This window comes from Cololabis saira, chromosome 3, assembly GCF_033807715.1.
Source record: "Cololabis saira isolate AMF1-May2022 chromosome 3, fColSai1.1, whole genome shotgun sequence".
NCBI classification, from domain to species: Eukaryota; Metazoa; Chordata; class Actinopteri; order Beloniformes; family Belonidae; genus Cololabis; species Cololabis saira.
Genome location: NC_084589.1, coordinates 22,557,465 through 22,572,116, shown reverse-complemented (window position 1 = coordinate 22,572,116; position 14,652 = coordinate 22,557,465). Strand labels below are relative to the sequence as shown.

General features: G+C 40.5%; 1 protein-coding gene across 4 annotated transcripts in view; it reads left to right on the top strand.

The window, feature by feature from the left end:
* The window catches only part of aplp1 (amyloid beta (A4) precursor-like protein 1), a 42,290-nt gene continuing 27,638 nt past the window's right edge, over window positions 1-14,652 (top strand). For all 4 annotated transcript variants that reach the window (XM_061716552.1, XM_061716551.1, XM_061716550.1 and 1 more), the window contains exon 1: window positions 1-262. In XM_061716552.1, coding sequence (XP_061572536.1) covers window positions 197-262 — 66 coding nt within the window. In that variant the 5' untranslated portion in view covers window positions 1-196. The remainder of the gene's footprint in view (window positions 263-14,652) is intronic.

The following is a 14,652-nucleotide window of genomic DNA, read 5'->3' as shown; positions in this document are numbered from 1 at the left end:
TCCCTGCGAAAGCCGAGGCTGCCATTGGAGAGAGCCCGTTGGCAGGAGAGATCAGGAGGAGGACGCAAGAGAAATCCTTGTCAGCGAGCGCAGTCTACATCACTGAAGCTGATGTAAGCAGGCAGCGTTTGTCGGAGACACTTATTTTACATCAATAACTTCAGTATAAAAAGGCAAAGGAGAAGAGGGCGAGAAAATGGGACATACCGCAATTTCTCTATGGGTTGCTGTATTGTTCTGTTGCGCGTGGGAAAACGTCGAGGTAAGAGCGCAATGCAGTTTCGGTGTGTCGATTTGAGATTTGTCCTACGTCTGCTGCCTGTCTCCATATTCCTCACAGCCATCTAGGTCCGGTTTCATTTGAAAACGCATCCCGGAGAACTGTCCTGTGTCAACAGAACTAATGACAAAAAGTAAATAAAATAATGATAATAAAAAAACGTGCAGTGATGGTGTAAATGTCTCATATACAGATTCCGTTCATATGGCATTCATGTAGGGTGACAGACAGGAGTGGCTCCATAAAGATGTGATTTACTGTATATATGGCTCGCTGCGTCAAGTCTGGGCCTGTATCTGACATCACAGGCCTTTTTTGCTCTGGATGGTGCTCAAATCCCATCTCACTGCATCCCATCTGGCTCTGTCAGAGGAGGAAATCAGCTTTCATCCATCCTTTAGAGAAGAGCTGCAGCTTTTGAATGTGATGAAGTCATTCCTATTCAGCATTCATGTAGCTGTTCTGTGTTACATGTAATCTTCATGAAGGAATGCTGAATCTATAAAAAAAAAAAACCCAACAACCTCCCATCTGAACCTTAAAGGGGGATTCAAGAACGCAAGGTGCAATGACCATCAGATTTTCAGTGGGTTATCTTTGCGTAGGAGGCAGTGACTTAACACCAGTTCATATCCTGTACATGGGTGTGATACAGAAGTACAAACGTGGGATACAGGCTCATCGTGTTCATGTCTGTCTCCATCAATAGATGGAGGAGTGGCGCTCTTGTACAGAGTGACAGATCAACCAGCCTCCATCTGCTTCTACCAATCTAATGTCACATCAGCACTTATATCAGACTCACTTTTACGAACTTCAGCTTTATTTCTCAAGTCTTATAGCAACAATATCCTTTGACGAGCTGAATTCAGGCTGGAGTGCTTGAGTTTAAAAGCAGTATGTGGAAACAGAAGGAGATGAGGACGAGGGGTAAGGATGAGTCATGATGTCCCAGTTGGAGGCGCAGCAAAATGCACCCTTTTCCAAAAGCACCTGCTTCTTGTGTCAGAGGTGGAGGCATTCTGAACGTTAACAATCTTCTCGAGTCCATAAGACGGTTTGTGAAATGTTTATTTGTTAACCATCTTCCAATGCAAGTCTAAGTCATAAAGCCGCCTTCTTTCATTCTGAAATAATTTTGCTTCTCTAAGAGCCTTAGTGGGATTACTGCTATGCTGAGGAACAGGCTTTAGCTTCATACTTCAGACCTGCCTGTGGAGGTTTACACTGAAGATTATACCGTGAGAGGGTTTACTGGCTGGATAACACTGTGGAATTAGGTCTAATAAAACTGTCAGCTTCCTTTAATTTACTCAACATCATTTCCATTCAAATCTGCTCTGGGTAGATTTGTTTTTGTATTTTACTGTTTAAGATTTAAATGCATCAGTGCATTCGGATGCCATCTAATCACAGTATAATCACACAATATACGATTGTAAATTTAATTTTCGAGAGGAGTTTGGGACTAGCGAGGCCTCCCCTGAGAGCTATTTGAGAGATTGTTTTCGTCTTACCTGAGATGCATATTCAGCATCGTCTTGTGTTAAGTGGACAGACATGTCAGATGGCTTATCATATATGTAATGCCTTTATGCCATCTCAGCTTGAATAGGACTCACTGTACCCGTCACAGCACTAAAAGCATTTAGCTAATAGGGACACGGAGCAGCTCTCCTCCTGACACAGAAGGTCACAGATGCAGCCACCTTTGTGGCAGCCTGTGAACTTCAATTGTAGTCTAGTGAAACCAGCTTTGTTCATCTGTGGCCTTTAGTCCCCATGTCAACAAAAGCGAGAAATGTGAATCATACATCCCAGTATGTAATTAAAAAATATACTGCATATTGTAATAAGACATCATGAACACAGGACCTTTTGACATCTGTAATGTGTTTTTAATGCAAATAAGTGATCATGACTTCTTTGTGATAATAATGGATTGTTGATGGTTTTCTATTCAACTGTGTCAGGTGTGTAATGTGGTATCATAGACAGAATTAATTAGGACATGAACGTCTGTAATGCAGTATAATGGCAGGACTACGACAACATTGCTGTTGGGTAATTGTTCTGGGTAAACAGCGCCTTCACTGTTCAGTTCGAAATGAAGCACAATGAAGAGCTCATTTACAGCACAAAGGGTTTGTATGTGCCGTAAGACAACCAGCCATGATTGTTTGTCGATGTCTGTACAGTAGACTCTCCCGCTTAGTCTTTTTATCCATTAGCAGTGCTGACTGCAAAATACTATTAACTGAATGTCCCCCACGTACCTTCACTTATGATGGCTGCGAAAACGACCAACTCCAGAGCCAGTGTTTGGGTTGTCCCTTCTGGGCTGCTGTAGTCACATGACACATGGAGTTTTGGATTATGGCTCTACAGTATATTGTAAAATATTACCATCAATATTGAACAAAGAAGAAAATAAATACTAGAATAAATGGAGTGGTGTTATTTTCTCAGTGCCATGCATTCACATTGTAAATATTAAGCATTTATTTTGCCAATAGGCCAGAACGTTGGACATGTGGAATGTCAATTTAGATGCTAATTTATGTGCAGATTGTTGTTTGTTGTGATGACAGAAGGGAAAGAGAAGAGGGAGCAAAACATGAGCAGAAGTTAGCCGTCACCTTTACCACAAAACCACAAAGACATTTACCCCAAATACTGAAGTATTGGTTATATATTGCAATTGATTTCACCATTGTTATTTTCAACTACATCATAGCATATTGCAGGCTTTCCTAGTATGATGCTGGCCTAGCTAGTTTTTAAACAGCTTGCTCTGAGGTATTTCAGGTTTATCACTGATATTGACAAAACTTGTGGTTTGTTGATTAAAGCAATCCTTGAGCTGATCTACTCTAAATGTGTTCGGTGAAGTGTGACTTACGCATGGATTTTGTTTGAACATGTTTTGTTCCGACTTGGAGTTTTGGGTATTGCCCGATGCCAAGTATCCATCCATTTAAATAATTAATTGATTCATTTATTGTTTTTTACTAACAAATTGTTGTTAGAATCTCTATTGTTGTTATAATCTAATAGAATCTCTATTCAATCCAGGAACTACACTTATAGCGCTGTTACAAATATATCAAAATAAAAAGGGATTTATATTTTGACATTTTAGTTTTTTGGGGAACCAAATGTCCGTCTAAAACTGAGTGTGTACATGAAATATGAGCATTCATGCTGCTGGAGAGAGCCGCTTCAGAGTTGTATTTCCAACCTGGGGAGCTGTACGGCAGCTCCAGATCCAAATCCAGCAGTTTGGTCGGCCATTGATCTGGTTTCTTCCATTCTTTAGATCATTTCTCTGAGTTAAGAAAAGCTAGCTCCAGAGTTTGCTGCTACAAATCCATCTTCCCCTATGACTTGATAAACTTGTGTGTAGCCTCACATACTGAGCATAACGCAGTTTCCCCGGTGGGGTTTTCTAGCCTTAAATAATGGCATATTGCCAACATAATGCCAGATAGGTATATAGCTATCTCCATACATTACCTTTACATTGCAGGGCATTGCAGTTATCGTGACCGGATATAACCATGGCCAGTACCAGGAGTTGAGTTGTATATTGAGTCAGATAACGTCCTATGTTTTTGTAAGTTGTAGAGAGCAAAGCAGTACGACCGGGACACCAAGCAACGTGGCCGGAGAATGATTACTGGTCGTTAAATATGACACCCAGGTTCTTTGTGGCCTTATCCAAAAAACCTATGTGCCTCTGCTTCTCCACCTGGCAACTCAAAACAGGAATTTACAAGGCACTTTAACTTGCTTTTCTGGCTTCATGATATGATATAACATGATACGATACGATAGCATTCAATATAATACAATAGCATACGATACGATATATGATACTATAGCGTATGATACCATGAGATACGGTACGATAGCATACAATACCATACCATACTATACCATACTATACTATACTATACTATACTACACAACACCGTACCAAACCATTATTATAATTGCTTTCTAATTTTTTGACTGGACCTGTAATTACTTAAAACAGGCACAAACATAACAAAACAGTTTATGCTTTAGAAATGTTTTAGCAAACTCCGTAAGTTTATATGACAGTAAGTTTATATACCTACGAGCACAGTACACATTGTAAAACAAACCCTCGCTATGCATCGGGTTGATACTGTAAACCACAACTTATTAAAAACAAAGGAAGAAAGTAAAACACAGAAAAAGATAGATTATCTTTTTCATACAAAGTAATACAGGGTATAAAACGTATGAACATATGAAGATTTAGACCTCAGTTATCTGCAGCTACATTTCAGATTAAGGATTACAGGTGGGCTCAGGTTTACTTCAGTTCTGCATTCATGAAGACATGTAACAGCACTATCGGGCCTGAGTCTGGCTAGGTTGACCCTGACAAGCCGCTGGATAAACTTGGATGCAAACATATTCTATCTACAAGTTTCAGGAAAGACAGATGGGTGGGGAAAGCACTGCACATAAAGGGAGGAAAGAGGGAGCTAACAAGGCCATTATGTGGGAGAAGAAAATGTAACTAGAGAGGAAACACATTTTACCAAAGCTGAAGATTAGACAGAAATAGCTAGTCACAAAGTCGCTGCATAACCCACCCGACCCCACGAGCGCTTCGTCGGGGCCAGACACAATTTCAGGCCTTTTGTTGGCACACAGCCATGCAGATTCATGCACCTCCCACCCCCATGTGCCTTTCAGTGCAGTGAAACAAGCGGATTTGTTTAAAAAAAATGATGGAAAAAAGACGAGGACAACCAGAGCTCTCTCTCTCTCTCTCTCTCTCTCTCTCTCTCTCTCTCTCTCTCTCTCTCTCTCTCTCTCTCTCTCACAGACACACACAGACACTGCTCTACACTTAATTAATTTTAGAGATTCCACTAATGTATTCCCCTGTGCTTGCTATTCTCTGCTGTGTGTGTGTGTGTGTGTGTGTGTGTGTGTGTGTGTGTGTGTGTGTGTGTGTGTGTGTGTGTGTGTGTGTGTGTGTGTGTGTGTGTGTGTGTGTGTGTGTGTGTGTGTGTGTGTGTGTGTGTGTGTGTGTGTGTGTGTGTGTGTGTGTGTGCCAGTGGGCATAAAATGTACCCAGCTTCCCCCGCTTTGTGTATCTGGCTTCCTTACAAAGTTGTCGTAGCGCAGTACACACACAGGAGCTGGATTAGATCTTGCACAGTCATTGTGATATGAGAGCTACAGCGTGCCGCAGGAAAGGAGCGCCGTAAATGTGCCTGAGAAAAAGAGTTGTTACCAGAGGTGACAAACTAATGAATAACATCAGTGCATCCTTTGGGCCATTGTTGCAGTTTACCAAACTTAAACAGTGTGTGGTGTTCTGTAGTTCATAGTTTTGCTTTGGAGGGGTTCATTTGAATTCTTGCTGCCAGTCGTACGTACGTGCACGTATCTGCAGGAACAGAGTTCCTCCAGCTTTGCAGCAAAAATAAATTGTCATCATTTGCACGTTTTCATGGCATCCGAGGTTTAAGGCGCTTCTACCAAATCCCACTTAAGATGACTCATCTCTTCTTCTGGGCTTTCTGGAATATGTTAAATCATGGGCTTCGGTTAAAAGGGATTTGATCCCAGTTCAGATTTCTGTAATGTTTGCTGGTTTGTGATTTTATGCTTCACCTGAGGTCCTGGATTTGATGACCTAATATCCTCTGTTTCATATGATAACCAGATAATTCACTGTATGAATTGGGGGATAAAACATCTTTACTGAGATTCATGAATAAATTAATGAATGAATTCAATTTCAAACCGGGAGCACGTAAATTATAATAATAATAATAATAATAATAATAATAATAATAATGAATTTAATTTATAATGCACTTTCCATTCGGAAATCTCAAAGTGCTTACAACAAAATAAATAAATAAAAAATAAAAAAAATAAAAAAACCTTCAGATCATTTATCAAGATTATAATTGCTTGCCCCTGTGTCTATAACAAACCTGGATGGGATTGTGGGTTTTGGATGTGGGCGGAAGAAGATGCATGTGTGCAAAATCAAAAGTTTGTCCCGTATGACCTAGAGGGATTGGAAAACTATATCACAGGCTTCTTTATGAAATCCAGCACTTCCTGCTCTCGGGTGTCTTGCAGGGCTGAGATATCGCCACAGCCCCGTGGTCCTCATGCCCAGCGTAACTGTCTCCATAAACCTAATGGCTTGTATTTCTGTGGAAAAGTTAAATGCCAGGGCAAAACGAGCTGTTCGGTCCTCCCGCAGCCAGTGGGAGGCCCCTCTGAAAGACATCTGCAGTGTGGAGATAACGCTTGTCCTCCGTGCTCTGAAGGAAAGAGAGAGAGAGAGAGAGAGAGAGCAGTGGAAGAGATTGAGGGATGGTGGAGATACACGGGACTGCTCTGGTACCGCAGCTGATTTGAAAACAGAGGAGAGAGTGCAGTTGATGTGGAGCATGCAGAGTGTTGTGTGAGCTGCAGGGTGGGGTGTGCTCAAGCAGCTGGCAGATACAAGGGAGAGATCTGTAACAAAGTGGAGCATGAAGTATGAAAGAAGCAATACACAATTTTTAGTTGTCTGACAGCATTAGCTGCAGAGGTTCTACTAATCAGCATAACAGCCTAGTCAGATTAAAAATACCTTATGTAACCACCTCCTTTGGAACAGAACGACCCAAAATGGCCCAATCAGAACATTTCTTTCAAATTAGATTGAGAGCAATGGTGTAATACTTTTGACAATTCATTCAGTCTTTAAATATAAGCAATACAGGCAGGGGTTTTCACATTACACTATCAGTTTAAATTTATTTCAAGGAATATTGTAGAATTTTGGAAGTGTGGTCTAGCTCTGCCAGTCTCTTGTCCCAAAGTAAAAAACAGTAACCTTGGATTACATCTGTCCCAGGAAACTGGCTCACAGAGCAACAGTGGACAACACGGTAGACTTCACTGAGGACTCAAAAAATGAATGTTGGAAGAAAGACAGTAACTGAGTGAGAGACCAAACAAAAGTAAATGTTGAACAGTGTTGTAAAGGCAACAAAAACTTGACTTTTCTCATCACCAGGCAGGCTTTTATTAATACTTTCATCCACTGGTCGCTGGTCTCTTGTAGTAGCAGAGGAATCAAGTATATTGTTCTCAGTAAGATGTAAAGATACTCTAGTACTAATGCATTCAGGAGAAAATGTACATCTCAACTGTTTAGCAAGACAAAATAGCAGAAACCTAATTATTGTTTAGCTGCAAAACTAATCACTTGAATTGTTAATAAAATTGTGGAAAAAACTCTGTTTCCTGTAATGATATGTTGTCTATTTGATCAAATATACAGCATAGGTCTTCATCCATCTCGATTCTGATCATTTAATAGGTTTTAAACAATAAAAACTTTGGATACATTTTTTTTAAGGTTCCAGCAGCTTTTGATTTATATTTTTCCAGTTTATTCAATTAATCAGTTGAGCAAGAAAATCTCTTGATCATGCACCAAACTTGGGCCACAGATTTGCACCATCCCTGTTAATCATTGGAACATCTGCAGGCCTCTACATTAACACCGTTTGGACTTTGGTTAATATCTGGACAACCAAGAGGCCTACAACCACGCCCACTTCTGTTCGGGAACATCTTCTGTCGTTTGGAAATGACTGGAAGTAGGGGGTGGTAGTTTAGTAGCTACAGAGGGGGGTCTGGAGGACCCAGGTTCAAGTCCCAGAATGGCAACCAAGAACCACCTTGGGCCCTTGAGCAAGGCCTTAACCCTAATTGTTCCCCGGGTGAAATGGTGTGTTTGTTCTCTCAGATGGAAGTCCATGTAAGTGGATAAAAGCGTCTGCTAAATGGTAGTAGTAGTAGTAAAGAATCTGAATCATTATTCCCCAAGTTTGTGCAAACAATCAAGGAATCTGATTCATCTGATGTCTCTCGAGGTTAGTAATAAAAAAATAAATGTACAAATATGTACACTGTATACAAGACAGAACCAATATTTACAGATATGAAGATATTGCACAAATATGACGGTTGGTTTTGCTGCAAAGTTCTCTGTAACGCCTACCAGACGGCATAAGTTTGCAAAGTTTGTATGCAGGTTGTGATGATGAACTAATAATAATAACCAACCTGAAGCCATTCATCCCATTTTTACAAAACTCAAAATCATTTTAATATCCCAATAAAACAGGTCTGTCCCTGCCAATCAAATATGTGGGTGTGGCTCAAATGTCCAATAACCTTTGATGTAATGCTCCAAACTTAACAAAACTTAGTAGAGTATGACATTATTTGGCCCTTTGTTTTGAAATTTCATATATGGGGGAACTGCTTTCTTATTACATAGAAATCTGCTGTTCTTGTTTTGTGACGCTGCTTGGATGCATGGAAACACCTACTTTTATAAGGCATTGAATGATACAATATAGTCCTTTGTATGATTTTTGCATGGCTGCATCCCTACCAATGTAAACTGAACTACTTTTTTTTTTCTTCTTCTTTATTGTTGTCAAGACTTTTCATTATCCATACTCGCTTATCCCAGTCCAGGATAACGGGGATCTGCTGGAGCTAAACCCATCACGCTATGAGTAATGGCTTTATGGAAATGCAAATAAACAATAACAACAACAACAAAGACAAGATTTTGACTGCACCTTAGATTTCTTTTTCACTGAAGACATTATGAAAATAAACTATGATTTTCCAGATTAACTATATTTATGCAACCACTTTTGCCTTTTAGACATAAAACTTATTTGAAAAGAAGAAAAAAAACGCCACTTGGAAAAGTAACCCTTTTAAACCTCTTTACCATATTAACATTTTTTCTCACAACACTGCTAGAGCCCCAGGCTGTCACAGGCCTTGTCTTGGTGACATCTCCCATCCTTGGTCCAGGGGACTGGGCTCCCCAGTCCCCTGGACCAAAATAGGATACTGATTGATCTGACGTCAATACAGATTTCCACTGTGTGATGATCAATCCCAGATGCCCCAGAGGTCAGAGAGGTTGAAGCAACCTCTGGACAAGAGGCCTTTCTTTTTTTTCTCCCCATTTAAGTTTTAAGTGAATTTGTAAGTGCAACTCCCTATTGTAGTACTTCACAAAAGTTTGAGCAAAGTAATCTCTTAGTCATGTTGCTGTATCGGCTTTTGATGAATGACAGTTTTCAACGGATGCCTTTTGAGGGTTCATAGATCACGGGGGTCTGGCTGACAGGGAGAGGGCACGCCCCTTCCCCTCATGCTATAGGCGTTAGCGATTCCATAAATTGTTTGATAATACAAATGACACTGTCAGATTTAAAATAAATGTAATTAATCTTTAGCCCACTTAGCAATGTTAAAGACACGAGGCATGAACCCAGATCTGTTTTGCTTTCACAGCGTCCATGCAATCGCATCTTTTATCACATGTAAGGAATATTTGTCCATGCAACACACAGTATGGGTAACATGCTAGCAAAGACCAAGGATGCAGAAGTAGACACAAAGACATACACATTCAGCACACATTTGCAGCTTGATAAAGATGGCACACTGCAGAGGCCGCATCAATAATTGAAAGCCCTGGAAGGTCTGGGCTCTCGCTTGTTGACAGGACTTTGGCCCTTGTCACACACGCTCTCAACACTCAGAGGCCAGGCGCCTCTCTCTTCATGCTACCTGTTTTTATGTAACCTCGCCCCTCCCTCACTACTCAGGGCCTTTCTCTTGCATCACTCTAAATTAAACACAAAAGAAAACCCCCACGCCTCTCCTCCTTGGCCTTGCCCCTCCCCAGTCCTCCTCTCCGTCTCTGTCCCAGCCTCCTCTGTTCTCCGCCATATCCCAGCGGTACCCGCCGCCCCTCCCCTACTCAGACGCTGCTGCTCCATCTGCCTCTCCAGCTCTGTGGCCAGTGACATCTTTTTGCTTTCTTTATGTGTACGGGCTTGTCCTTGAATAATTCATGCAAACTCACCCCTCATTTATTTTTCTCTGCCCTTCTCTTCTCTTTGTTGCTTCTGTCTCTCCAAAAGCTGATTCTGTTTCTCTTTTACATCTGACCACTGTTCTTTAACAGCTTATCAGAATTAAAGCCTGAGTGGTTAAACTGCATCGTTATTGAATATTTGATTTCCTTTCATTATAATTAGTAAGCACCAGATGTAAGCAAAGCATTTCAAAGTCAAATTCTTCATTTCCAAGAGTCGTCTTTAACCCTGTTTTCCAGGGTTAACGTGTGTTAGGATGGAATTTGTTGTTGATAAGGGTACATTTCCATCAAAATAGTCCTCAGCTTCCCCTCCCGTCTCTTGAGACCAGATGTTCCCACAGTATTGGACTCCCCCAGTCTAAGCACACAGCAGTGACTGGTACACGATGAGAACTGGGCTGGTGGTGCAGCCAGCAATAGAGGAAAAGAAGAGATGTGATGTTGTAGCTGCTGTTAAGACTCTAGCAGTAACTGGGAGAGATAATTAGTATTTGATTCATCGGTTGATGGCAATACAAAGGTCTGAAAAGAAAGGGTTTTTTTTTTTGCTTTTTAAAGTTTTATTTGAACTTCTGCATTTCTTTTTATCAAAGTCATCTCAGTTGTTATCTCTGTAAATGTTGTACCGCCTAGGAGTAGGAATTTGACTGTATAAATAAACTTCTTTGCCTTTTTCTTCCCTCCCGAGATGATTCTATCCCCTTAAAGATCTTTTTAGAAAAACACATTGAATGTTTAAGCATAAATAGGAGTTCCAGGCCTTGGTGAGGGCCTCATTTAAAGAGACGGTCTCAACGATTAAACCATTTTCCCCTTCAAATGGACAGTCTGCGGTGAGTCCATATCCAGAGGAAATGAGATAACACTAATATTTAATCTCCTGCAGACTTAACAGCCAGCACATTATCTCACCAGAGTGGCCTCGGTCTAAAGTAAAGCCTTCAAAACAGCACAGGGCTGACACGATCTCAGAATTGTTTTTAGTATTTTTGTAAGTGGATTTATTTAACTGTGCTTTAAAGCACCATGTTGAAGTTGCTTGTGTTTTTTTGTTGAATACGATGCCTAAAAGAACTAAATGGATGGTATAGAAGGAGTGCCGCACTCTTGATTTACCAAATTCTCTGATAACCAGTAGGGCTGGTCCAAATACTATTTTCTGGACTCCGGGGCCAACTCTCATTATCCCAGAGCCATGTGGCAGACAGCCAGGGTGAGACTGCCGCACTGCGCTGAAACTGACGTTCTGGGAGGGTTGGGCTCTAGTTGTCAGAGCAGGTCGCTTGGAGGGGTCCACACGCATTGGATGAGTCAGTTTATGGGGTGGCAGGTCTAAGCCGGGGGCTACCTGGGGCCCAGGGAACGAGGAGGATTGGCTGAGGCTTTAGGCCCAGCTCGCAAAAGCAATCAACGTTGATAAACATCAAATAAGAGGCCAAGGAGGCAGCAGGTGTTACCCAGGCATCCTGGAAAGACTTTCCTAAGAGGACCAGGTAGAGGCTCCCTCAGCATGAGCCGGAGATAACAGCTGACCATATTATACAGTCATTAATTTAACACTTACCTTCTCATTCCTATTCAGAGTCACGGGGGGCCGCTGGAGCCGCTCCAGCTCAAGTGAAAGGCAGGGTTACACCCCGGACAGGTCGCAAGGCTGTTATGTAAATATTTTTTTATACAGTGTATGTATTCTTATACTATTTTAATCGGTTGCTGATATTATTTTTCCTACCTTGAATAAAAACAATATGTGTGCTAGCAGATAGCAACTGGTTCGGACGGTACCATCGCCGTTTTCATGACTGTCATTCCACAGTGGGAGGCCAGATTGCATCCGCAGACTGTCTGGCTTGTCATGGCTTAATGGCTTAAGCACAAAAAATGTCAAATTAAAACGAATATCCATCATCCAAATTGAAAACTGGATGTATACTTAAAGGACAAATATCCCTGAGTACTGGGATTCAGCCCCGACGATCGCCAACTGACATTTGCATCAATCCTTTTATTTTGTAATTAGGGATGTCCCGATCCGATCACATCGGAAATCGGGCACGATCACGTTGTTTCCGACTTGAACGAAATCGGACGTTGCATCCCAATCAGGGATATATACAGGACTGTCTCAGAAAATTTGAATATTGTGATAAAGTTCTTTATTTTCTGTAATGCAATTATAAAAAACAAAAATGTCATACATTCTGGATTCATTACAAATCAACTGAAAGTTGATTAAGTTTACAGTTTAAGATTAAAATTCCCAGAATATTCAAATTTTTTGAGATGGGATATTTGAGTTTTCTTAAGCTGTAAGCCATGATCAGCAATATTAAAATAATAAAAGGCTTGCAATATTTCAGTTGATTTGTAATGAATCCAGAATGAATGACATTTCTGTTTTTGTAATTGCATTACAGAAAATCACAATATTCTAATTTTCTGAGACAGTCCTGTATATAGATATATATTTTATTCTCAAAATTTTGATCTGTGCATCAAACAAACTATGGAAAAAATGCTAAACAACTGGTGTACCAACCAGCAACTGGTCCACGTTATTTGTGCGACAATGCTGCTAATATGAAGAAAGCTATGGGTGAGATGGGGGTGCGGAGTGTGGGCCGTGTCACTTGAGTTCAATAAAGTTGTTTGTTTTTGTTGATCTGCACATGCACAAAGCAGTGTTACAGCAGAGGCAAGTAAATACATAAAAGTTAAGTTACAAACCAAATGAGGCTGGCGTCTGTGTCGTCTTCCTCAGCTGAGCATTTAGAAAAACGTCACAGGCTATGTCGCCCATTCTTGCCGACTTTGCGTGCAGGAGGGTTGGCTTTATCCAACGCAGTGTGATGGACACGCCAACTGTCGCGAGGAAGATTGTAGGTCACTTCAAACACAAACATTTTATTCTTTAAGCCAGCAAAGGACAGTAAGAAGTAAGAGTACAGTCTAAAAAGCACATTACCGGCCTTATTTTATGACACTGTTGCACTTTTATTTGCTTATTTTTATTACATGCCTGCTGGGTATTTTAAATTGAGCTGCTGGTTTTATTTAATTCAAATGTATGTTTAAATTTGAGCTATTTATACTAGTCAATAGTTGCACTATTAGTTACTAGTTGCACTTTTACTTGATTGTTCAAGCTACTTCAAAGAGAACTGCATCGTTTAAGTGCAAAATGATAAAAATAAGGTGAATAAAATAAAAATGAGGGACAACCTGGATCTGTTTGTTTTGCATTTGATCATCTTTTTAATGTGTTATGAAAGTATCGGATTGGGACTCGAAATCAAATCGAGGCCAAAAAATCCTGATCGGGACATCCCTATTTGTAATGATAATTATATGATCATTATTGAAGAAAGACTTGGAAGGATAACCAGTTGGTGATATGGATCAAAGCAAAAACAGAAGATATTCTAACATGTGGGAATTAGAGGGACTCATTTATTCAGCTACCTTTTAATCACATTATTGTTTACAATCAAACTTACAACTTACAACTCAACTCAGTTTACACTGTTAATATGACTGAAAAAAAAGACCAAATCTAATTGTTATTATCAATAAAACAACTGTTGATCTAGTCCACTTTAAACTTTATGTTATTGATTTACTGCTGCTTACTCGAGGTGGTTTTTAATTCAGGATTTCTGATTTTAGATTGCAATAACATTTAGTCTTTATATGTTTAACACCTCTTTACATGTCACATGTGCATCTCTGTTGGCTCAGGCACCTAATGCATTGTTGTTGGTGGTAAAAGTTTTTACATCAATCTGAAATTGATACCTCCTTTGATGTGATTTGCACTCTCTGGCATAAGGAAACAGTCGTTTTTTTGTTTGTTTTTTTACTCATATGGGAGTGTGAAATAAGCCCAAGCTCTGAGTACTGTACATGTAATTTACAGTAGCGTGTAAACAAGCAGTGATGAGAAAAACTAACCAACAATTAAGGTGACGATCAACCACCTGCCGGGGGAACAGGAACTTGAACCCAACATATGCTGACTCTTTCATGGAAGAGAGGAAGAGAGAGAGAGAGGCAGACTCCAAATGAGGAGAGAGAGTGACATGCTCAAAATTCTGTAGGGAACCAGTTGCTACGGTAACAGGGAAGGTAGCTGGCTCCTGTGGGTGGTGTTGCCATGACAACCACCCGCAGTGGCCAAGTGATGCTGAGAGAGTAAAGACTAATAAGAGGAAGAAATAGTGTGCTTATGTGTTTAGAAGAAAAGATGAAACGCACAAGGAGGCAGATGTTGAGGCTGGTGTGAAGTGGAGGTCACGCGTGCTGTTTACTAAACCCTTCTCTTTGGATTAAACTTTTCCAGAATCTTGATTTGTTTTCTTCGTGGTGTGACAGGTCAAAGCCTGCTGAC